Source organism: Falco biarmicus, chromosome Z, assembly GCF_023638135.1.
Source record: "Falco biarmicus isolate bFalBia1 chromosome Z, bFalBia1.pri, whole genome shotgun sequence".
In the NCBI taxonomy this organism is placed as follows: domain Eukaryota; kingdom Metazoa; phylum Chordata; class Aves; order Falconiformes; family Falconidae; genus Falco; species Falco biarmicus.
The window spans coordinates 68,866,491-68,893,319 of NC_079311.1; the positions used below are offsets into that span (position 1 = coordinate 68,866,491).

The window sequence follows — 26,829 nt, forward strand, 5'->3', positions numbered from 1 at the left end:
TGATTCACATCTCCCAGTCCACAGGAAATTTAACATAGCAACTTTAATTTTAAATTCCTTGCCCATTATTTCCATGTTTGGAAGAATATCCTCAACAGCTTCAGTAAGACACCAACTTAAACTCCTCAGGTGAAATATTCCGCATTATTTCAGTGCTTTGCTATTAGATCATTATGTCACTGTATTATAATTAGGACTTATTATTATATATAATTCAAAATTATATTTTGAAATTCAAAATTATAATTATTTTGAAGTTCAGATATGTGGCAGCATGACTTTGGGGGAAGGCATCCTGTAAAAAGAACTGGTAATTGAATAATGTTAATGAACCATCCCCTTAAATCTCAAGCTGTTTGGGTTTTTCTTTTTTGGGGGGGGCGGGGCGGGGTTAGGATGATGTAAAAGAAAACTTTATTTTCCTTTTATTCACACACTTTCATTGACTTCCCAAGCCTGGTTCTGGCTGAGACAAGGGAAGCTCCTTGAAGTACTTGCAGCGTGTCATGACATACAGATTTAGTGAAAAGAAAAAACATAGAGAGTTGTTTTATAGAAACAATAGTTTCAGATACAATTTTTTTAAACACGCAAACTTTGAAGTTTCTGTGTACATCTAATCTTCTGGTGCTTTTCCTACTATCAGAAAGTATCTGATTTCATTTCATATTCAGAGTTAGGAAGTTAAAACACAACTACCTTTTAAAAAAATAAACAACAACGAATGATGCTTAGGAAAATACTGAGGTTGAAAGAGGTTGGTTACCTGTGTGCCATTTTTACAATGTTGTTTATAAAAATATGTTGTTCTGGGAAATGCCGTGTCTTTCTATGTATTTATAAATACTGCCTGCAGTGTATTCACTTTGTGTTTATCCATTTTTATTGAATCTTACTGTTGGATTTGGGAGTATGGGAATCTGAATTGTGTCCTGCTGGTTTTGATGGCAGGTTCAGGCAGGGCAGTGCCCTGTTCCTCTCTTTAAAATGTGTGGCTCAGAGGAAAAGACCTAGCCTGCTGGGGGTAGACTGTAATTATCTCCAGAGTTGTGCTTTAAAAATGGAAATCAGAAGGGTTCACAGGGTTTGTGAGACCTGAGTGATCAATAATGTCGTAAACCAATTTTATTAGTCATGGCACTTTTTCTGAAAACTTTGGTAATTCCTAAGGTTCTCCCTAAATTGTCTCAGCATTTTTGGCACAATTTATAGTAGATTGCTTTATAAACACATATATGGTATTTATCATTTTATTTCACATTCATTAAGGATGAAAACTGCTTGTGTAAGTAATTACAACTGGGGAACATAGGCTTCAGAAGCTGATACTGATCCCTAAAGCTGCTATTAGGTACCTGACTTAGAAACATATAGAATGACAGAACCATAGAATCATCTAGATTGAAAAAGGCCTTTGAGATCATCAAATCCAGCTGTTAACTTCATGCCCTTATATTTTATATGTTGTAGTCAGTGATAATTTTTTAGGATTCACATTGCTTGCCCTGCTGCCCCTTTCAGCACTGTGGGAATCCCTGCCTTGGCCTTTCTGTGGGCAGATGAGTGATGATGAATAACTTGTTTTTTTTCTCTTGTTGCTGCCAAAGTACATCAGCACATGAATATGAGAAACTCTTGCTCAGCTAGTAAAAAAAATAATAAAATCATAAATAATATTTCAGGCCATTTAGGTACTAACTGTATCTCCAAGCTGCCTCCTTTGTAGGATATAAAAAAAAATATAAATTATAATAAATGAAATGCTCTCTCTAGCTCAGCTCCGTTCACAGAGGTCTCCAGCTTGAGTTCAGTGATGCTATCACTTGAGATACTTGGCCCGTCAAGAAGCTTGAGCTGAAGGTCAGGTGATGTTGCTTGAAATAATGCTGAAAAAGGAACAGAGCTATACTTCCGGATGACAAAACTCTCAATCTCTGTGCTTATGTGTGTAGTTCAAGTATTTTTTGCCATATGATCACTCTCAGTTTAGTACTATGACTTGAGAAGAGCTTCAACTAAATTTTGTCCCAGAGGCAGGCTGTTAATATTGCATGTTTGTGTCTTTCTGATAGCTGTGAACTGGGTTTTGTTTGTTTATTTTTACTTTGCTTCAGTTAATGGACATAAATTCTTTCTGTCATCAATATAAGTGATGAATGAGAGAGAACTCCACTCTGTAAAAACACAGCAAAAATTAGCACTGTATCTTTTATTTCAGGATCCTGAGTTTTGTCATTCCTGGCCTGTTTTCTTCATTGTAGAACTAAAGTGACTGTTCCTCTCTATTTGGATGTAAAGACAGGTCACACACATATAACAGGATAATAAACCCACACGTTTTAGCAGTGAAGTCATGCCCTCTGTCTGAGAGGTAATATAATAGTATGGCATTGGCCAATTCACAGTAGAAAATATATATTGCAGAATTTGTATTTATAAATAGATTTTGCTTCCTGGTTATATGTGACCTTTCCAAGACTTGCCTAAGTCTTTCTTCAGCAAAGCAGTTTTATTAATGCTTTCAGGTTTAACCTGGATATGGCACACTGTCACATTTATATGTTGTTGTGCTGTACTTTTTGCTCCCTGTACAGAAACTGGCTTCCATTTGTACATGCCTTGAATTGGAATAAATGGAACTTCTGTTATAAAATCCAATGTCAGATTGGCTCCATCTAGAAAATAACAATTTTTAAAGGTCACATAAAATAGGCTTTTTTCCAGATATGTTTGATTAAAAATAGTTTGTTCTGTTTATTAAATCACTGGTGTTTTCCCTTCAGGGTGAACTAAAGCAGAAGCAGATCTTTGTGTTTGTCATCAGCTTAAGGTCACAAATAAATATAGATTAAATAGTGTTGTATATATTTTCTACTACTGAATTATCAATTATGAATTATATGTCATAAAATTAGGCACACACACATCAGGAGTCACTGAGTATGAAATGTTACTCTGAGGGCATGGCCAGGCATTTCAATCAGTGCATGTTTACATCTGCTTACACAAATGTGTTTCCAGTGTGGAATGTAGCAACCTGCAACTCCCAAAGAAACTGGCTTTGATAGGAGTTGGATCAGACCCGTAGTATGCCAAGTGGTATTTACAAAGAACGTCTTTTGAAATCAATTGGTGGAATATGAAATGGCTAAATAAAAAGTGATGATTGCCTTTCATTGTTTAAAGCGGATTGAGAGATGGATACTTAAAAAGAGGCGTTGTACTCTCCCTTGTATTCTTTTATTTCCTGGTGAGCTTTGTTACAACCAGTAGCTTAGAAGTGATCATTTAGCTCAGGTAGGAAAATTTGGATCCTGTGGTTTATAATCTCAGTCTAGTTGGTGCTCTGAGGGATAAACCTAATAATACTGGACTAACCCAGAGATCAAACCAAAAACCCCATCATTTTTCTAACTCTTATTTTGCCCTGCAGTCTATCCTGAGGTTCCAGCACTGCCCTTGGTACATACAGCTTTCAGCATTCTTTCCAGAGCCTCCATGCATGTGTGCAGCTCTTTCTGGCTCTCTGCTGTGGCTATTTAATATTCCAGGCTCCACACAGCTCACTTAATATGACTGTCATTTCCTATTGCTCAAGGCATGATGTAAATCCTAATTTGAAGATTAAATCCAAGCTAGCCTTTAGTATTTCTGAGGGGTGGAAGAGGTGTCTGGATGAACTCAGTATTGTGAGATTTGAATAAATTTTCTAGGAAGTCCTAAGACTTACTTTGTCTTTCTTTCTTTTTTTTAATCAGAATTCGGATAATTTAAATGCATCAATTTTGATAATAAACTGAACCTAAAAATCAAACTGAACTAAAAACCACACTAAAAATATTACATGCCAATTATCAGAAGGCAGAAGAGGTAACCTGTGCGTTCCATGACAGCAGTTCAACATATTTTGTGTTCCTTTAGTTAAACTAAATGTGTACCATTAACTTAATATGACAGCCCTTAAACACTTTTAAGCAAGTGGGTTGATAAGACTCAGTTTTTCTGTCTCAGGCTCAGAAATCAGAGTTAGGAGGACCAATTCAAAGTATATGTTCCACTGTAAATGTGAGGAAGGAATAGTCTGCTTCCTGTTTCACATGTGGGAATAAAAAGTCATCAATAAAGTGTGAATAAAAACTGAAATAAAACATGTGAACTCTGGATTTCTTGAACAATTTCTCACTCCTCTGTGACCAATGTTTTGCCAAAATATTAGAACTGTTAGTCTGTGGTTATGTTTCAGCCACTGTCAGAGGCATTGCCAACTCTAGGCAAACGTTTAAGGTTTCCAGGGTATTGAGAAAAAATACGATAATAATATGGGAAGAAATGAGTTCTCAGAAGTTCATAAATTAAATTTATTATTAATCATGATTTTGTAGTTTAGGGAAACTATGAAAAATTACAGTATTATAGCAACCCCACCCCACCAAACATGATAATAATAAAAAGTATCATGCATAATTGGAATGAAACTAAGTAGTAAGCAAAAAGGAGAGCTATCTATTAAATCTTTCCTATTATGTGAAATAAAAATATGGAAAGAACTAGTTCTCAAGGGAACTTTAACTTTTTCTGAGTTGCAGTAATCTCATGTCACTCCAGTATTTTTTTGAAATGTGTTGTCGAAAATTTGCACCTAGTGCTGGTTAAGCTGAATATTTAGGTATGAAATTAGAAGTCTATATAATATAAAGTGGCCAGATTTTCAGAAGTGTTTTATAGCTGCAATTCCTGCTTATTTGAATGGCATTTGTGAGTGGTGAGTGTTCAATGATAATCAGGCTGTTTATATTTAACTACCTGAGTAATGGGGTTTAGGAGCCTAACTTTAGTTGCATGTGTTTGAGGGTTTTTTTGTTATGAATACTATCTTGATAGGACATCTATTCAAACAGAGAGATTTAACCACACATCTGTACTGCAAAATCAGGGTAAATCAATTTGTGGTCTTCCTAGATTTCTTTCTATCCCACTAGAGGACCAGCTGATGAGCCAGCCACCATCTGCTAAAATGAGTAGCATTAGCTTTCTGTCCTCTGGTTCCTCCCTAACAAACTACACTTCAAACATCTCCCAGGAGTTTTAATAAGGTTTATTTCATTAATACAGGAACTGTGCTTTGTGATTACAAAAAGAAAATGTTATAAAAATAGGACTTCTCTCACTACTCTTATTTAAATGAATCACAATCAGTTTCTGAATAAGATGAAATATTAAACATGCAATATATGACTTAAATCCACAAAATAGTGTGGCTATTATTGTTTTAAAAAACAACACATGCACCCCCATCCAAATGAAATTATGTCAATACATTACCATGACTCAATATTACTGTTCACTTACAATGCATGCTTTGGGTATTTAAATATTTTTTTTCAACCAAGCACACATTTCCATAAGACGTTACTTTTAGGAAAAAGTAACTCAGTTTTTCTCTGCTGGAGAGAGAATATGCAGAGATGTTTTAAAGGTTTTTTAAACATTTGCTTAAGATTTTTCTTATGAAGTTATTTTATTTAATACAGAGTGATCACATTTATTAGAACAGGCTACACAAATAGACTATATAAACAAAAGATGAGCAATAAAAATATATTATAGTTGAAATGCTGATAGAATATTCCCATGTTAAGCAATCCAGATAATATCCAGAGTATGTTCATGCATTTAATAATACTGACCCTGAACGCTAAGCTTCACAGGAGCTATTTCTAGAGTGAAAAGTTTCAGAAATGATGGAAGGTTCCAGTGTTGTATACAGACTGTTGCAGTAATTTCCTTTGCTGGATTTGGTTTCACATAAAATTTTTAGTATGTTATTGTTCTTGCAGCAAATGAACGTTTCTGCAGAGGTACACTACTAATGAAAAGGCTTTGAATAAAAACATACATTACACAGTCATGCCACTGTGGCAAGATAGAATAGTTCTTGCAGAGCCCAAACCCAGTGGCAGACCTCTTCAGTTCAGCAAGGCCCTTTAGTCTGAACTCATTGCTCCAGATATTTGGTTTGAATTTTAGTCCCCCTTTGTAATATCTCTTTCTGTGTCCTGGTTCTACTGGCTCATTTGGGAAGGCTTACTGAGCTATTGCAGTCTTATGGGGTAGGCAGGGAGTGATACATCCGTAAAAGCCAGGCAGAGCTTGGAAATCCTGAAGTAAATACCTTGGCAAATCTATCCACCTGCTTTTTCTTTTTCTTTCCCTCCCTCCCCTCTTTTTTTTTTTCCCCCAGTGCACATTACCCTACTGTACAACTTTAAAATGTTAAATTAAAATGTACCAGCACAAAAAAAATAAATCTTGGAAACTCTATATCAAGATACAAGCTTTGCAGACTATCTCTGCAGTGTGAACTGATGCCCAAAAGTGGGCTCCATGCAAGTGAAAAAACTGTAGATCATCATTTTTATGCAGCTGCGATCACAGGATAGATGCACAGTCTGTTGTGGTGCCTAAGCCTGTAATTACAGAGGCAAGATAAAGATTCAGGAGCCTTGGGTATGTGCAAGTGCTGCTTTTTGAACTCTGGCGGGTTTTAGAGAACCAGATCTTCCCCTGTTTATCACATACACCTAGGTGCATGATTTCAGAAACATTCCCTGTAGAAATGAAGACGTTTGTGCTCGGTTTGGCTCTGATGTTTGTGACCCATTTTTTAAAAAACACACAGGATCCAATACATGAATTATTCTTCACATCTGGTCTTATGGTAAAGCCTAATGGGAAGCTGGAGGCAGTATGAAAACAATGTGGGTGGGAACTTTGATTTTTGTCCAGCCATAGTGTAGAGGTATGATAACTTGCTTTTCTGGAGCAATAGAAGATTCCTGGGGAAGTTGTGATCTCTGTGTAAAATATGTGTTGTTTCTGTCTGACATGCTGCACTTTTTCAAACAAATATTCTGGGGCAAATCCTGCTTTCTCTGACAGAACTTCTGCAACTTTTCATGTGATCAGGAATATATCTGCACTTTGCAGTTGTGGTATAATAACCATGTAGAGAAGGTGTAATCTGAATAAGTGATAGTGTTCCAAAAGAGTAGTTGTCCTTACTATTTTTTCCAGTTCTTAAAAGTAAAATTATTTCAGTTCAGACATCTATTGTCTCAGTTCATATCATGCTGCTAAAACTGTAGCTATTGAAATAGCTGAGTGTAAATACATTTCTTAACAAGACAAATGTGTAATGGTAACACTTTTCTGTTTGTTTCCATTTACAGTATCTCCTAAATATCAATGTCATGTTTTCAATTTTGACAGGAGCTATATGATATTTGTATAAGACATGACATTTTGAATAATGTTACAAACATCTGTTTCCAATGTCTTCTCAAACTGGGATTTGGAATATATTCTCTTAAAATGCCCTAGACTGAAAAAAATTTTTGAACATGAAGTTAATGTCTAAGGCATGTTACCACTGTGCAGGCTTTGCATTTTGGAACTCAAAACATACACCATCATTTTCAAACAAGGATGAACTCCCACTAACAGAAAATGACGTTGAAAGGTACTATAACATGCTCTCTATATTTGCACTTGCACTCATCTACAGTATGGGTACTTAATCTTTGCTTTTAGTTTAGATGTTTAAACATTAGGATACAAACATTGTCTCTGTCATACGTGAATTCTTATATTTACAAATGCAAAATGTGATGTGCCAATATGCCTGTATACCTCTAGCAATCTGATGGTTTCAGCACTAAAGCCTCTGATTTCTATGTCTGTCTGTAAAATTAAATATTTTCTACTTAAAATTCCATGAAATACCAACTGGACATTCTTAATTTTCTAAATGGAACTCCTGCTGAGAGATAATTATGCATATTAGAACATAACATATTTGTCTTGAGTTCACGGAGTTGAGTAGTAACTAAAGGATATGCCTGTATTAGTAGTTTGGAAGTTCTTTAAAACCACTATAGGAGAAAAATGCTAAATACAGTGTTTTACCCCAGACTATTTGGAAGCTGACTGCTGCTGTCCATGCTACAAATTAGCCCACGACAAACCTGAAAATGTCTGTGCTGTTTCTAAGCATATCTGTATAATCTGCTGTAAGACACTTTTCAGATACAGTTTTGGGCCACTCACTTTAAGAGGGACGCAGAGGTGCTGGAGCGTGTCCAGAGAAGGGCAGTGCAGCTGGTGAAGGGTCTGGAGCACAACTCTTATGAGGAGCGGCTGAGGGAACCAGGGGTGTTTGGCCTGGAGAGGAGGAGGCTCAGGGGGATCTTACCGCTCTCTACAACTGCTGGACAAGAATTTGGGGGCAGGGCTCTTCTTCCACATAACAAGCAGCAGGACAAGAGGAAATGGCCTCAAGTTGTGCCAGGGGAGATTTAGATTAGATATTAGGAAAAATTTATTCACTGAAAGGGTTGTCAAACATTAGAAGAGGCTGCCCAGGGAGGTGGTGGAGTCAGCATCCCTGGAGGTGTTTAAAAAATGCATTGATGCAGTGCATAGGGACATGGGTTTAAGTATTGGACTTGGTGCTCCTGGCTTAACAGTTGGACTCGATGATCTCAAAGGTCATTTCCAACCTAAATGATTCCATGATTCTATGATTATTCGTCTAACAAAAGGGGAATATATTGAAATCCAAATGATTATATTAATTTGATATAACCTTAACTACTACATGTGTAGTAGCCACAGGATTCTCAGTATTTTAAGAAAACTGGTAATGATTAAGAGTGATGAACTACTTTTTTGTCATTTTGCTTGGTGAACTGGTACATGCAAATTGGATAGTGTAGCAGTCCAGAAATATGTAAATCTACTTATATTGCTTCTTCATGCAGATTTTTGTGCTTTTAAGGAGGTAAGAAATGCAAAGGTAAATCTTTTCTGAACAGGTCATTGAATTTGCATCTCCCACAGCTTTCTGAGTGTTTAGACACTAAGATCACAGACAAGTAAAGTTATCACTACCTTTATAAGCTTTTTTAATTTCTGAGAATTTCTTCAACTGAAAGGAGTTTTAGGCTTTAAGAAAACTTTTCAGTTGGTGAATTTGTATCCAAAATATGCTTTTTTTCAGTAGCTTATATAGCACTTATATATGCAGCAAAGTGTCAGGTGTGTCAGCACAGTCCAAATTAATGTGCCCAAATTAATGGTCCTTGCTGAGAAATCTCAGCTTTTTTAGAAGTTCAGGATGATACTTCTTCCCCTTTAAACTGCCGAATGAGAATTAAATTATTTGCATCTTGTACATCACCTGTAATTTGTTCCCACAGATTTTCCACATGACGTACGATCTGGCCAGTGCTGTGGTGAGAATCTTTAATCTGATTGGAATGATGCTGCTGCTGTGCCACTGGGATGGCTGTCTGCAGTTTTTAGTACCATTACTCCAGGATTTCCCACCAGATTGCTGGGTGTCCCTAAACGGTATGGTTGTAAGTATTGTTCATTTTTCATTGTGCTTTCTAAACATTATTTTTCTAAACAGTTAGCTTCAGAATTAAGAGTAAAAATACATGCAAATTAATACACTGCCCTGCAATTTATTCAAGGTTACTTTTATGTTTTGTTGGCCGGCTTGCTAATGACTTAGTTTGTTTTGTAGCCTCATCACTGATACAGTGATATTGACTCATTGGCAGTAAACGAGCCAGAAAATACTTTCAGTTTTAAGGTAACCCTGTCATTGGGCATCTGAAAACATGTGTCTCTCCAGTTTTTGCCATTTTAGTATCCATAAGACAGCACCTTTACTGCAGATTAGCATCTTGCTAAGTGCCACATATTTCTATTGTAGAAACATAACTATTTATTCCTTTAAGAACATGATAATACACATTACTGTGGAAGCTCATTGACTGAGGTTGTCAGTCATACAGACAAGTATTTGCAGTCATCAAGCAACAACTTTAATGACAAGCAGCATGTTTGCTGACACCTCATTGTGCAGCTTTCCTAAAAAAATAGTGACATCTCTTCAAAAATGGGATTGCTACAATAAAAAGTAGGTCACCAGGATGCTGACTGGCACATCTTTGCATTCTGCTGCATTCTGGGTTCTGCTTTGTAATATCTTCCATTTACATTTACAAAGGGTATTTTGCTACCACCATGTTAAAGATCTGAATGAAAACCATGCTAACAAGTGAAAGGAAACCTTGGATTACACTTAATTGAAGTATTTCACTTTTAAAGAGCACTGAACTAGGAAATTCTCTCTTTCATAAGAAGAGCTACATCTAATCTAGAAGGCTGTGAACATGCTCAGGGACACCCTTCTTTTCTTTCTGCCTGCCCACAGTGAGGTTTTCTTATGGAAACAGTACTTTATCCTTAATGGCCACATAGGCTTGGAAAGATCCTTTCCAAAAGTTGCACCATTTTTTTTTTTCTTTTTTTCTTTTTTCTAGCAACTGAATCTGTTACTGTTTAATCAAGACTGTAGGGAGATATCAAAACTGAGCAAGATTATGTTCACAGCATCGGCAGATAGGCAGTATTTTAGTCCTATGGCAAGAGAAAGGTTTGTGGACTGCCAGCCTGGAATCAGGAGGATATCTCAGGCTACTGCTGGGGGAAACAGCTAGATCATTTTCTGCCCCCATCCTGATGTTACAAGACATTTCCTGATTGCTTTTCAGGCTCTGAAATTGAATTCTAATTCTTTAGCACTGAATACAGACAGAGAAGCTGTCATGGAGTATCAGTCCTCTGAAATGATGGAAGGAATAGAAGCATGATGGTGATGATGGTTATATACTTTGCTGGTGTATTCAAAGTCTAACCAACAGCTGACTTTGGAATCTGTGGGGGCTTCATGTTCATGATATTGCAAGAGCTTTGGGAAGAGGGGTGCCTTACTCCCCTGGTATACTGTACCATGCAACAATTTAATCTACTCTGAATTTTAAAACATTTGTTACTGAAATGACTGTACCTAATACTAGGATTTGGACTCAAATGCTGTTGAGACAGAAGGTCAGATAAGAATCTTATTTCTTCTGCCTTTGAGTTCTTTGTCTGTGAACTGATAGTGATGGCCATAGCCAAAGGCCAGTATTGTCAGGAAGAGATCTTGCCCTAGCCCCAGCTCATGCACCTCTCCGTCAAAGTATTCCCTTCTACTCAGATTTTAGTTAGTGACTTTAGTAAATTAGTAGGTAAAGATAAGTCCTTGCACCTCCATACATTTGGAGTTTTGTTCAGATTTGAGTCAAATAATTCTGAAATACATCTACCCAAAGGCAAAATTGTCCCTCCTGAATTTCAGTCTTTTTTTGAGTAAGGGGTGTGTGTGTGTGTGCGTGTTGTATGAGCATTTCCCGTGTTGCGGATGGTGGCTCTAATGTACAAACCTCAAAATGACATTGTTACAAGGACTAACCTCAGGCTAATACACCAATTTTTCTCTGAAGCAGAATTTTAACACTTATTCATTGTGATCATTTGCTTGAAGACTTACTTAAGCCAATGTATGCTCAACGACAAAAAGTTAGTTTTCCAATATGCAAGGCAGTTGCAAGCCAAAGCATTTGCAGATAACCTGATGCTAAAGGAATTAGGATGCCATGAGGATGACATGCTGTCTCCTCAACTGACAGCCCAGCATACCCTTCCAGCCCATAGTTCCCTTCTGCCTTGTACATTAGTTGCGTCAGGTTGCAGAGTACAAGAACTTCTAAAAGCTTTCTAGTGAAAGCTGTTTCTTCTGTCAAGCTGATATGTGAAAGTAATCAAATTCCACAGGCATGATCATAATTTTAAATTATAAATACAGTTAAGAAAAGTAACAGCTTAAATTTAATGTCACAAAGGAATAGGATAATTAAACCAAGCTGCATTTTTGCTTACTGTCTCTCTAAACAATGCAACTGAATGCAATTAAAGCAAAACAAATTGGTTGGATCTTCATCTTTGAAAGGATGATTAAAATGTCATAGTGCATCATGAAGTAGACTATGAAATGAAATAGAAAGCCTTCTCTGTGGAAAGGAGTGAGAACACCACTGGTTAATACTGCACCAACCTACAGCCTAAGTAGTTCAACAGAAGTGTTCAGATGACATTTGGAGCCTATCTTCAATAATAATACTAATAATGATGATGAACCCATATTGTGTCTGTAATCTCAGACCGGCCTTCTTGACCGGTTCTGAACATTGGCCTTCATATTCCCATGAAATGAAAACCAGAGATGGCATCTTCCTTTAAGTTTTCTAAATGTGATCACACTTGCCCAGTATCTTTACTGCCATTTGATTGAACCAACTTTATTAATGCTGAGTTTCTGTTGACAGGCAAGATCTTGTGCTTTTCCAGAATATTGAGGCACTTCTCTTCAAAAATAAGAAAACCAGTAAATACAATATAAAAGTAAGCAGCAGTTTTTTCCCTGCTCACTTTTAGTCATGTTCCAACCAATCCATTACAAAGTTCAGTCAATTACTTCTGCAAGGGTATATGGCTCTCTGATGCCATTCCTAGGGTTGTTCTTTTTAACACTAGGATTCTGAGTTTCATTCCTCAAAAAAGTCTTTTATGAACAAGTTTCACAGACTTTCCTAATGAGTCTGCCTAATTACTCCTTGGCTCAGAAAGGCTGTTATCCACAGCTCCTTGATGATTTATCCTCAGCTTTCTGATCTATATTGCTTCAGACTGTGCTTCCATAATGACTCATAGACCAAACATCTTTATCATACCTCAGTGTTTGAGCCAATAGTTCTTATAAAAATTAGGAGCAAAACTTGCAGCTGAAACCAGGTTAGGCACAAGAACAGAAAAGCACAGTGCTCCTCTCCTACAGTCGGTCTGTGCAAACTGAGATTCTGCATTTTGCATTTGCTTTCACGTGCAGTGAATTACAAAAACACAGCATGTAAGTCCCAGCTGATGAACAGTTATAGCCAGGTCTTATATGGGACAGAGTTTTGAGTCAAGTAATGATGAGAGATGACATTTTTGCCACTGATGCCATATGGCCATCTAAGCACGACTGCCTGCAATGAAATACCCTTTGCAGTAGATGATTAGTTTTTGTCGTATTGGAAGTTTGCTCTAGCTTTTTGTATCACCTATGGCGAAGACTCAAAGGCATGTTAGTCCTTGAAGTAACAGTATCTGAGGCTCTCCAACCTATATTTTCCTGTCTATATTTGCAATAATTGATGTATGTTTAAAAAAACATATAGTCCTTTAAGGAGCATATATGCTTGGTATTTCCAGATTATTCTCATATAATGTTCCATTAGTGGGATCAAAATGTAGCAGAGGAGTACAGAATTTAACTAGAAGGGTGAGCGTTTTAGAAGTCAAAAGGGAATTTAAAGCTTTTGGAGAGGGCTTGCTTTGCTGGTATTTCTCATGGCAGTCAACCGACATTTGCTCAGCAAGAGCCCTTCAGGTACTCTGGTTTCTTTGTTTTGGCTTTTCCTTACTGCCCTTGTGGATGGATTGTTTGCAGTTCTTGGGGGATTTTATGGTTTGGATTTGGTGAAGTGGAATTTTGCATTATATTAACTCCCTGTCGTGTTGTATCGTTTCCTCAGTGGCAAAGGAAATCAGATGTTAGACTTCAGATCTTCATGTCTGGCAGCATCAGCATTGCTAGGAAAAGAATTTGGGAAGTTCTGCTGTAGAGCCTGAAAGTTCTCTCCTTGTAAAACAAATGACTTCAATGAATACCTGATATTTAGAAATTTAGAAATGCAGAAGATGGGAGGATTTTTAATGGTCTAAGAACTATGCTAACATATGTATAATATGCACAAAACCTATTTAGTAATATCACACAGAACTTTAATTCTCAACATTTCTTAGTAATGAACACCATTTTCAATTACACAATCACTTTTTTTTTTAATAAGATCTCTGCTTTACTTAAAGGAGCTCAAAGAATACATTTTAGTCATTTGATGTATCATTCAGCATTGGATTTTCTGCTTTTTGATAATGCTTCTGCTTAGCACCTTCTTCCCTAGAGCCGGCCATTAGGGATCATTTGCATTTAATCATTATGTGATAATCATCATTTAGAGCTTCACAAGTGTTTTTGAGTACCTTCTTATTATATTGCAAGATACCGTAGAGCCACATTTAAAGCATTAGATTCCTCTGACTTCATTTGCAGTGCTGAGCAATAAATGCTTACGGAAATCAAATCCCACAGTCTTAAATTGGGTGCTTAGAAAATATGGAACATACGGGAATCATCTGATTACTAGAGACACTGAGGATCTCATGAGGTATTCTACTACTGTAATGTATTTTACACTCATGTATTTATATTTACGTAAGTCTATGTAGTTATAGAATGCTTCTATGAACAGATAAAAGATTGAAATGAGCTGTCAGAGATGGACTATGATGAAAATCAGGGGAATTGCCCAACTAAGATGTGCTGTATTTACAACACAATTTGAAAATATGATCATACTAATAACAAGAATATGTAACTAACATCCTTAGGACTAAGGTACCCATATTTTGGGAATCTACAGCAAATAATAATATCCATTCTAGTGTGTGCAGCTGTTCTGAATTCAGTTATTGCTCTGTATTGCACAATTCACTGACCTGGTCACTGCGTCTGTCCATTTCTCCCTGCATCAAGATGATGAAGGAATGACCTGTTTCACTGGGTTGGGATCAAGTGTTAAGCCTAAAAGTATATTAGTTCAGGCGAATACATTAGTTCATGTGATTTGACACTGTAGGAAACTGTAGAGGAAATTTTTGTAGATGTGCAGTGCTAAATGACAAGGTAGTTTAATGCAGACTGAGGGCATGTGTTAACTGCAATACCGAAGTTTTATGCCAAGCTAGCAAGGAGCAGAGAAATGGGGTAGCTGAGGACACTGTTGATTTAACTTAGCTTGTCATGGTCAATGAAAAAGAAAACAAGTCAAGTTCTCATTTCTACAACAATTGCTGAGGCTTTAGGAAGACCCCATAGATTTTGGCTCACGCTTTTTTCTGTTCTCTGACAGGTTAGCAGGTCATCTGCTTTTGCAAGGATAAAAAAGGAAGTAACGATAACTTTGCCTTCCTACTTTCTTGTCTTTGATATAGTATTTTATATAATTTTGCTGATGTCTCCTGTACTTTTGAAATGTGTATTTCACAGTAGATTTCTAATGTTCCTAAGTAAAAACAGTTATTAGATTTCCTGTGCCTCATATTTTTTGAAAATGTCATTATTTATATTTTTTTCTGTGTATTGATTTCTGCCAACAGGAAACTGATTCTAAATACTAAGGAAGTTCCTCTGATCAAGCCCAGCATCTATACAGTGTGCTTTAAAAGTTATGTCCATCATGGCTGCTTGCTCTTGTCCTAGAAAGTGTATCCATTTGTTCCATACTATTTTCTTACTGTTTTTTTATGTTTTCTGGTTGAGATTGTATTTTTCTTTTTCAAGCCATGAAACACTGGTGCAAAGTAGTGGGTTTTGTCTTCTTTTTAAAAATCTGACATACAGCATAAACAGTTTTAGATCCTGTGAAAGGCAGACCTCACTGGTTACCTAACCTAGAATTATGACAAATGCATTCTTCTTCATGACTTACCACCATTGATGTGTTCCTGGGTTATGATTTTGAGCTCATTGTGCTAATACCATGAACTAATTGAGTATTAGAACCTTCAAAGCTGAAAAATAAAGGTGCAAAATCATTTACAGGGAGGTTTAAAACTTCAAAAAAGTTTAACATTAGTATAAATACATTATCCATGAATATCTGGATGACAACTGAGACAAAGGTGAAAACAACGTTTCAAAGAAGCTATTCCCAGTTGTAATCCCACAACTGCACCAACTCTGGAAATTGTTTAGTGTTATGAACTTAACTATTATCATAAGCCCTGCTGCCTTTACACTCACTAAAATACTTTAAACTCAGTGTTGTAGTATTGATACAATTATTTAATGCTGATGGTGATAGTTGTTTTAGCAGATATTGGTGCTCAGGTCTACAGAGAAAGGATCTAAATTAGGACACGTGTCTGTAAGTGTTGATTGTAGCGCTTTGTTACTGGTGTGATAATAGGTGGTAAAGAGGATGACTTCTGTAATGAATTAGTTGGCTGCCTTGCATGCTTCTGTCTCTTTCAGATAGAAAGCTGGTCTTCCTTATATGGGGTAAGAGTAATGAAACAATTAAAGGACGCATGCAAAAGCAAATTGATGTACTTAGTAAATACTAACATTGCCACACTTTTTCTTTGTTATCATAAGAGCTAGTAGGAAGTTACCAAAATGTGGATGCAAGGTGGGAATTGCCTGATTATCACCAAAATTTAATTTCCATGTTTCCCCCTCAAAAACCAACCCAACTCATAAATGCTTATACTGCAGTATTTTGAAAGGATTTCTGGGAATTGTACTAAGTATTTTTTGTAAGCCTTAAACTTGAAAGAATACAAGAAACTAAACATAATATGGTTAAGTCTAATGTCGTGTTTGATAGACATTCTGGGGAAAAATAATAGACATCACAAAGCATGCCTTCAAGCATTTCTTTAATTAAAAAATGTGAACTAAAGCACAAATGTAAGTTGGAACTGTCATATTTTAGAAGTTTGTATCCTTCATTTGCCTGAAAATGAATATTCAGGAGGAGCTGTAAGCACCTCATGGCCAAACGCAGCTTCTCTGTTGTAGAAGAGGGTGTTCCCTTTGTTCCGGGGGAGCTGGATCAGTCTACTTTGCTCTGCCTCTATAAATCTGACAGTAAGGTTTATCTGCATGTGTTGGTATTCCAGGTTGAACTGGGATATCAACCTGGAACAGTTATTCTGAAGCAGCTCTGCATGGGTGACCTTTTCTGCTGTGACTGGAATATCCAAAAACAGAACCCTTGGAAATTTTATGTGAGGACAGGTTTCCCAGAATGAATCCAGATGTAAATAGATCCAGAAGAATACCATTCATATACAGCTGTTCTTCAGCAAATCTTTCTCTTTATAATTGCAAACCTGTATTAATATGCACAGTCTAATTCATGTTGTGTTTGCTCTAAGACTATATAAAGTTGCTTTGCACAAACTGCATATTATTGCTAAGGGATCATTATCAGTTGTATCACAATCAGGTTTTCTCAAGAACACTGATTTTACTGCTTTTAGCTGAGGGGTTCTGACATATCAAATTTGATATTTATACACATGGCTATTCAGCACCTGACTCATCCCAAACCATGTCTGGAGAGAAGTCTCTGTTGCAGTGCAGTTAGATGTAAAAAATATCCACCTGAAATTGTGCATTTAGAATGCTTACATTTCACAGTAGAAAAAATCAAAGAAAGATACTTCGTTGTGAGCTATGTAATTCTGAACCGAGGCACTTTCATAGATACTCGAGATATTTTTGTTTCTACTGACCTGTGTCCACCAGACCTGCATCAGTAGTCTACAGGATCCATAATATGGATTCCCAAAATCCCATAGGGAGGCAAGAGGGTATTGCAACAGTGTTTTTAAATGTGGTTATTTATGAACTTCTCAATCCATGAAAATCTTAATAGTTCATATTTTCACTTTAATTCAGAGTGAGGCTAAAGCTAAACAAGAGTAAGTCCCTGTTGAACTGGAAGTCTTGGTTTGCATCAAGTTCTGGTTACCAAAATACAAGAAAAGCAGGAAATATTTGGCATTATCATTTTCTTTCATTAGTTTTATTCTACTGATTTTCCCTAATGTCTGAACTGGTTTTACATATAAGCCAGGGATATTCACAACATATTCAGATTTATGCTACATATATTTTCCCTGTTTTAAAAAACCAAGATAATTTTCTTTAACATTACTCCCTTCTCTTTTCTGCTGTCACTACTTTCTGCACATACACTCATTTAAGCAGACTCAAACTGAAATAATTCAAATAGAGGTATAAAACTTCCAGAAAATAATGTGATTTAATAGAAATGATGGAAAGGATGTAGGAGAAATAGAGTAATATTCCACAAATTTTACAATATCTAAAATGTGCAGCATCTTATTTAATATTATTATTCATGAGTAAACTTTGAAGAATATCTTCTAGATGGTCTGTATACCGATGCTTGCATATTACTTGTATGAGCAAGCAGTGAGCACTTTCTTGTATCAATTACTTTAAATATTAAATGCCTCTTAAATTTTGTTTTCTTTCTGCTATCTGTATTTCTGTGTCTGTTTCATTTACTGTTTAGAAGATTCTATTGATAATACAAGAAGAAAGGCCTGTGGTGAGACTCTGATCCATACATCACTGTTACTAATTTGTGGTGGGGTTTTGTTTTGTTTTGGTTTATTTTTTTTTTTTCCCCCGTGTGGGAAGAATCACAATCTTAGCAGAAAGAAACCTGCTATAAATCATTTACTAATCAATTTAATATACCTGTAAAAACAAAAATAGTTTTCCCTAAATGTCAAAAAAACATTATTGACATTACCTTAATATATTTTTTCCTCTTTGTTTTGAATGGCTGGGGTTCATGACAATCGCATATGAATAGGATTGGATCAGAGAGAGATGTACACTCTCAGGTCTAGTTCAATAACACAATTTTACCTGTATTTTGCACTACTGCTAATACAATGAGAGGTCTGCTTTGAAACAATCTCTTTGAAAATCACCAATTGGCATTTTGAATGAAACAAGAAAATAGTTCCCAGATGACTTGTACTTTTCCCAGTACATCTCATGTATCATTTTAGTCCTCCCAAGGTGGCTTAATCTGTAATAAAATATGATAATGTAGTTTCTTTTGGATTTCCATAAAATATTTTTGTCCTTTTCTGGTTTTTGGTTTTTTTTTTTTTTTTTCCGTCAACAGTTCATTAGAATGTAGTCACTGTATTTGAGCTTTTATGTTTGGAAGAGGATGGAGCTAGCTTGCATCTGAGGGTAGCCTAGCACTTTGGCAATAGTTCATATAATCAAAAAGCAGATTATCTGCATTGATACAGATAGGGAGGGATTTACATGACTTTTTGAACATCATTCTGCTTAGAAGTGATATTTTCAAGCAGAATCTACCTAGACTGTTAGTTCAGTTTTACAGAGAGTAACTAAACAGTGGTCAGGGATAAAGGTATAGCAACAATCATTTGTCACTCTTTGCAATAATATGCAATATTCCTACGCTAATCTCTAATGGTAAAAAAAACTTTGAAAATTATGGTAAATACCACTAGAAAAGTTATGCCAAACCTAAACTAAGTTAAATGTTGTTGAAACAACACTGACAGAAAAATATTTGAGGGAGTTTTCTATTTATTTTGAATAACTTTCAGATGTTCAGAAATAGTTTATGAAGCATAGAAAAAAACTTTGGTGGGAGCAAATACAAATTTAACTCAGGGTTTTTTTTTTAAATGCAAGAGCTCGACCTGGAAAGTTACACTGAAGGGCAGTGGGTAGGCATGCTGCGTTTCCAGTAGATGAGGGCAGATTTGGCTCTGGAATTTTTTGACCTATGTAGATGTCTCTTTATAAGCTGTCATAACCCATAACTCACCTAAAGGCTGCCTGTCCCTTACCTTCATCTCTGTATGTTAAATGCAAATACAATATAGAGTATCTAAAATGTGCCTTTACTTCCTTATTTTCTAACACTGTTTCTCATGGCTTTACTCTTGCAGCAAGACCTTCCTGCTGTTACATACTCTTGTGCCTAAACAGAGTATTATAAATATATATATAAATATAAATAAAAATTATTTTTATATTTATATATTATATGTAAAAATATTAAAAAATTATAAAACTCATGCATTATAAAAAACATGCTAAAATAAATGTGTTTATTTGTGAGTTGTATGAATATGCAAGGATGATGTTCCCTTAGGCTTCTGCAGTATCTTTACAAAGCAGCTGTTTATAGAAAGCATAACATATAAATGCTGACAGGAAGCGCAACCAAGAAATGCCACACGCCCTCAGAAATAATGGTATAACTGCACGGCTCCTAACCAAGTGTGTTTTGCAGGTCGATAAATGTATTAACTCTAAACCAGCTGAGGTGAATTGTGAAGGCAAAATACATGCACAAAAAAACCCCAAAACCAAGGCAGGGAAGAGAAAGAAGGAATGAGGTAGTTTACATAGAAATGTAACATCTGTAACATCTGGAGCAGATGTCTCTTTTTTCAAAAAACAGTATGAGCCAGTGCAGTCATCCATCTCAACATGATCTGAGGAAACATGAAGTTGGCATGTCTACAAATGAATAAAAGATAAAGGTTTTCTAGGGTTAACAAAACTTGTTGGTTTTATTGTTTTGCTTTTAAAATCATTCGGACTTGATATAAGAAAGTGCTCACTGCTTGGTTATACCAATAATATATAGATCTTTATACACAGACTATCCAGAAGATATTCTTCAAAATCTACTCATGAATAATAATTTTTAAGACAGAAAAAATAACTCTTAAATTATTCACTTACGGTGGTGACACTGAAGGCATAATCTGAGTTAACAACTATATATATATGGTATTAATTAAAAAATCACCTAAATGCCTAAATATAACCTGTGTTTCTAGCCAATAATGACTCTCAATTTCATTATGAAAAATATGTCATTTTTCTGTTTTGAAGAATGAAAGCTGCTTTGATATGTCCTCTGATGAATTTTTGCCCATTTTGTTCCTTTTCACAGGTTTGATTCTAAAAAATGCTTATATATATATAAATATAAACAAGAATTGTGGGATTTTGAATGAAAACATCAGAAGGACAAAATACCCATGAAATTAGATTTGATTCAAGACCACTTTAAACCTAATTTCAGTGGTGGGAACTTTGGTCTCTAACTTTTTGGTGGGAATTATGATAATTTTTTTGTTTGTAAGACAGCTAAAACTTATCTGTTCCTGTGTGCTTGGAGGATGCAAAACATGGTTGCAATAAAAATAAACGATTGTTGTTTATCACTATTCGTACTTACTTTATGCTTTACGTAATGCTGTGGGTGGCTATATTTATTCACATAATCAAATGCTGACATGGTACTAGTTTGCCTTGACTGGGTTTGATGACTTTGTTTCAATGGACCAGCTAATAGTAAAAAAAGACTATTCTTTTGATTGTACTTAACATATAATAGATATGCAGTGGATTATCAGATTTTTAAGATCAGTTTTGTCATTTAGCAAGTGTCCAGTAAATACGAAGCTTCCAGTTGAGGAAGATTTCCAACCATTTGCAAGATAGATAACAAGTTTTTGGGGTAACTATATGCTATTTTCATTAGAATCTGTGTCCTTTAAGATGCTTGCAATTTAGCATCCTTCTATTCAAATATATGCCCTGAATCCAAGAACTCTTACTGTCATTGCGTGCTCTCTGCTGTATAACATCATCCATATAAGTCAGTAATTATGAAGTTTGCATTCTAAGCATTTCTCTGTTCTCATTAGGTATCTTTTTCCGTGTCTCTGTTCTCCTACCTGTGGTTTATGATACCATCTCACTGTAGTATGCTTACATAAAAGCCACTGTAGTGGAACTCTATTTACCTAGCCAGCACCTAGTTCAGCACCTCTTACAGAGCCCCACTGACTTCTCTCAACCTTTGCAAGGGCAAACCCATTTCCTGATCTGAAGGTCAAATTCAATTGCGAGAGTAAACCCATGGCTCATAAAATAAAACTATAGCTTAAGAAAAGAGACTGTTCTTAGAAATTTGTTTTCTCCACTGCATTGGAGCAAGGAAGAAATGGGGAGGAGTGTCCATCCATGAAAACAGAGACACCATCAGCAGGGGACCTCAGGAAGCTAATGGGGGCAGCTGTAGCTAAATAGGATCCTGCTGCATCTGATGAAGAGAGAAACTCTCCCCTGGAGGTGATACACAGACCTGCACTAATCTTCCTTGTAGGGAGCCTAAGGAGACACACCAACTTACTTAGCCATCAAAATGAAGTACCTGAAGTCAGCTGATGTGAAATTTTATTATGCCTTCCTCCCTTATCGCCCATTCTTGCAAACAAAACCTAGGACAATTTGGACCACTGGTCATCGTAGACACTCATGCGCAAACAATACAAAATGCAATGTGCAGTTACTATTCCCATCCTCTCTTGTTCAGGATCGTGGTCTTCTTCCTGTTCCTCTCTCCCTCAGATGCCCATCCTAGACCTCCCATGACTGGCCTCTTCCCCAGGGTTTGTCCTCTTGTCTGGGCCATCTGCTTCAGGCTTACCTATTTCAGTAAGAGCATTTTCATCCTTGGTATCTAGAACCAGAAACCAGAATTCCTTTAAACTACTCAGCAGGTGGATGTTATAGTTGCTCTGCAGGATAATTTTGTGGATCAAAGCATGCAGTTTAATTTTTAATTGCAGCGAGAGGCTTTCTTATGTTTTATGTTGCAGCTATGAAGGTATCCCATATGTTTTCCAAGCATTTCTGTACAGTTAAATGGTATTATCATTGCTGTGTCGATGGAATTTGTGTCTCATAAATACTTACTGTGAAGCTGTGAGAAGGCAAGGTGGTTCAAGAAAAGTTAGACCCATGAAAAGTAGATAATTTGTGACTTAATCCTTTTCTGTATTCACTGATCTGTGGGGACAAAGTATATAACAATGAAGCCTATTTATGACTTGGTCACAGCTGTTTCCAAATTTCTTTATCCAAAGTATGATTTCCCATCTCTTCTTTAGATAATACAAATCTGAGCGGAGGTAGATAGTTTAGAACAAGGAATGAATATCTTTGAACTGCTTTTTCTCTAGTAAGCAAAAAATAATCTATTTTAAAAGTACACGTGACAGTAAGAGAGGTTATATCCCACATGATCACTAATCAGGTAAAAATAATGCAATAAAACAGTCTATATGGAAGACTGAAAATGAAATGTGAATTATGTGTCAATGGCTTTAGTGCATGTCACTTTCAGGTGAGGAATACAAGAGATTTTTTGGACTGATAGGAAAGTGGGTAGAGAAAAGAGAAGAATAAACTAAAGACAAATTGAGTGTACGGCCACATCCAGGTTAGTGTCTTGGCTGTTGGGAGTTCATTCAGGTGGGACCACAGAAGTGATGAAGTGGCTGTGTGAGGCCTGCCCCATTCTGTGTCTAGCCTTTTCCAAGGGTGGCGAAGAGCAGGTGCCCAGGGCAGATCAAACCACAGCAAGCATGGAGTAAGGTTTGCTTTAGCATATCTTATAAACTTTCAGAAATTTGCAGCTGAGGGACTTCTGGATCCAGAGCTGGTATCCATGTGCTTAATAACCATCGCTGTGTGTTTCTTCCGGTAGTTTGTCCAATCACTTTTTGAGTGCATGTGAATTTTGCTATTGGGCCAGAGGCATGGGCACGGTGTCACAGTGTTGTAACTTTGCTGTACTGTCATGGTCTCGAGCTGGCCTTGCAGGCTGTCCTTGGCGCTGCACCCCATGCTGGGGTGACTTTACCAGAGAGGGCCCAGAGTGACTGAGTGGGCATGGGCTGCTGGTTGTACAGGGTTGTCCCTGTGTTTAGAGCTGGGACTGGGACCTGGGTGCTCCTCGCCTCTTAGCTGAATGCTACAGGGTCGCTTGGGTGGTCTGCCAGCTCCCTCAAGGGTGCTCAAAGAGAAAAGCCCCATGTTCCCCTTCTTTCCCCTCAAAACATGAACTTGGTACCCCAAAAGTTAGGGCATTCTTCTATGATTTAGGTTAATGTTCCTCTGGTAGAGGAAGGAAATGATTATTTATTTTTTCTTAATGCCTAGACATCATTTTGTGGGCAGCATTTAGGCTGCTGAATCTTTTTTTTTCTTAATGTTATTTTATTACCTTGAAAGTCTTGCAGATTCTGGTAAGTACCTGCAGTTTTAGGGCATCTGGATTTAAGAAAAAGTCATCAGCAAAATTCAGATGAGTTATCAGAAAAAGAAAAGCCTCTGACCTAGATCCAGCCTACTTGCTTTGACACAGAGGTTTGTTCTGTTTGTACAGCCAGAACAGAATTTCACCTGCAAAACTTTTTTTTTTACCTGCTGTCACTGCCTAATAAAATAATGCACAACTTTTTGTAGGGTATAGTATTTGGTGAAGGACTGGGATTTACCAAAAAAACAGACCAGCCTCCTGAGGGCTTAAGTATTTAGTAAGTTAATTTCTTGAAGAACTGTAAACAAACCAGATGTAGCCTGAAGTCTCAAAGGCATCAGGTTAGGAATTAGATCAAAAAACTTGCCTTCATTACCAGCTAAGTGAAGAATGCTTAACACCAGCACTGAACCTCTGCCTTTAAAACTACACTACTTGAAGAGAAAATAAAACACAGTAAAAATAATATCTTTAGACTAATAAGAAATATATTTGAATTTGCCTGTGTAGCACTAAGCATCACCTTACTAGGATGCTCTTTTTTAAAGCACTGGAACTCCTGAATCCTAGTCCCAATTCTTACAATTATTATCTGTGTGAAAGTAGCATTGTTTCCCCTTTATTCATTTTAAAGCAGATTAAAACATACTCAGACCCTATGTACACGCATTTGTCTTCATGAGTGGATTATATTAAAATGCTATAATCTACTGTGATCCATAATTTATTTTGTTTTTCCTAAGTACATGTTGAAACAAATACTTAAAAAAATATTTTGGTAGAGTATGTAAGTATATAGAACAAGGATGAAAATATGTCTTGGAAAATCAGGCTTTGAACGTTTTGAGATGTTCTTAGTGAGAAACTATTGCGATACTATGATTTAGTGCATGTCTATGTACCTTTCAAGTTATGTATTGTTTCCCTAGCCTTTTCCTAATAATAGCCTTTTCTGCCACTTGCTAAGTTAGTTTTTCCCCTTCTGTTTTTTTATATAGCTTCAAAATCACTTTGATTCAAAGAGAATGTTGATAGCACTCAGAAAGCTAAACGTCCAGTGCCAAAACCATATACTTTCCATTTGTCATTTTATGTGGGATTTTATGTCAGATGCTTCATGTAATTTGCTGTCTAGACTGAATTGTTCACAGAATAGAGAGATGCAGTTCCTTCTGTTGAGTTCCCTTTTCTAAATTGGTTGCAAATATTGTCTATGATGGTGGAGATTTGTCATAACAGTTTGCAGTAAAGCAGTACGCTCTGGAGTCAAGAATCAGGTTTATGTCACTTCACTCCTTCAGCCACCTCCCAGAACTGTGCTATATTAAGCCCATATTATCATCTGCCTGTTCTTGACTATCGGATAGCTACTGTTGAAAATTCAAAGCTTTTCTTAGTGATTGCATTATAAAAGCATTTCATAAATGGTTTGTTTCAATGCTTGAGGCTTGTTACACTGTTTTGCATCATACCCAGCTCATTTCACCAACTGAAAAGAGAAGAAAAAAGATAGGGTATCTTTAATGCACTCTGATTTTTTACCTCTCCTGAGCAGTGCTATTTCATGACCTTCAGTTTTTCATTAAAAATGCTTTCTTGCAGGGTTTATGTAATTTTTTATTACACAGGGCATTGTTTTAATTTTTTTTTTCTTCTTTTGTAAGAAAGTGGTTTTCTCTGGAATGCATTGTTTGTCCAGTGAAATTACGTTTACTAAAAACCTGTAGATGAACTTGTTGTACACAGTTATTGTGACCACACGATACTTATTGTGATTACAACGTGCTTTCCCTTTGGCAGGCAATGTGTATCTGTTCCAGTCAGTCCCTTGTAAACAATGGTACTTAAGTTTATTTTAGGATCAAAAACCAGTGTGATTTGAACTTCATGAAACTGTGTGTGCTGTGAGAGAGGAGAACAAAAAGCTGAATGTCTTCATCAGACTTATATTATTTGATAAATTTCAGTAAAAGGATCTCAAAGAACAAAGTTCAGTAAGGAATGGCATGGTAACATCTGCACTTTCAGTGATATAATTTTTTTAAAAAATATTTTTATATATATATTTCTATAATGAAATTGATTTCAAAGAAGAGAAGAAATGCTCTCCAGTGGTAGTAGTTGTTACTAAAGATGATGCCACCTATTAAGTTTAAAAACAGATGTATAAAAAAATAGTCACAACTCGGTGCAATATTTGGTAAGAAACACATTTTTTTTTCTAGTTCTGAGAGACATACCAATTAGAAATGTCATTAATACACAGGTATAGACTTTTCTTAGCATGCCTTTCTCATTTCTTAAATAGTATTTTAAATAATTCTTAAATTTAAGAAGTCTTTAAGAAACTATTGGAAATAATGGCTTGCAATTATATGCAAATAACTCATAGTATGGCTATATAAGACACAAATGCAGTTTAATTGAATTCCATTGGAAAAGACTGTATTTTTTACAGTACCTTTGGCCAGCAGTGGTCATGTCCTCCAGATTTTAGCCAGATGTTTCCTTGGGGCCACTACTGCATTACAGTATGTGCTGCCATGCGAGCAAGGATGCTTCTTTGTGCTTTCTTCAGCCTTTGAAGCCCCATCCTGAACTTTACATTTTTTTAATGCAATAACTTCCTGTGACAATGCTAAAACCAGAGGGCTTACTTATGGACTGTCTAGCTTCCTCCATGCTCATAAATTAAAGGTGCCCACTTTTAATGGGCACCTAGTTAGGAGTAAGATGGGAGCTGCCTACTGTATCCATAGTATTAATCTTGTCTGGGTTTCAGCACAGGACAAGCTCATGCCAGCTGCCTAGAAGTAATGGTTCCTCACCCACACCTGCTCCAAAGCAGACCTGCTATTACTTGGGAGAGTGCTACGCAGCCAGTGCCACACCAGGGGCGTTTGTAACAGTATACCCATGTGAACCAAGTTCCAGAACTTGGGAAGGCTTTCTGATACTTTTTAATTTGCTAGGATAGACACAAACCATCTATATCCTGTCAAGGTTTGCATCCATCTTACCTCCTTCAGATATTGACAAC

At 36.4% G+C, this 26,829-nt stretch overlaps 1 protein-coding gene across 1 annotated transcript in view; it reads left to right on the forward strand.

The window, feature by feature from the left end:
* The window catches only part of HCN1 (hyperpolarization activated cyclic nucleotide gated potassium channel 1), a 195,141-nt gene that overhangs the window by 96,075 nt on the left and 72,237 nt on the right, over nucleotides 1-26,829 (forward strand). Inside the window, exon 3 of the mRNA XM_056325802.1 lies at nucleotides 9,258-9,419. Coding sequence (XP_056181777.1) covers nucleotides 9,258-9,419 — 162 coding nt within the window. The remainder of the gene's footprint in view (nucleotides 1-9,257; nucleotides 9,420-26,829) is intronic.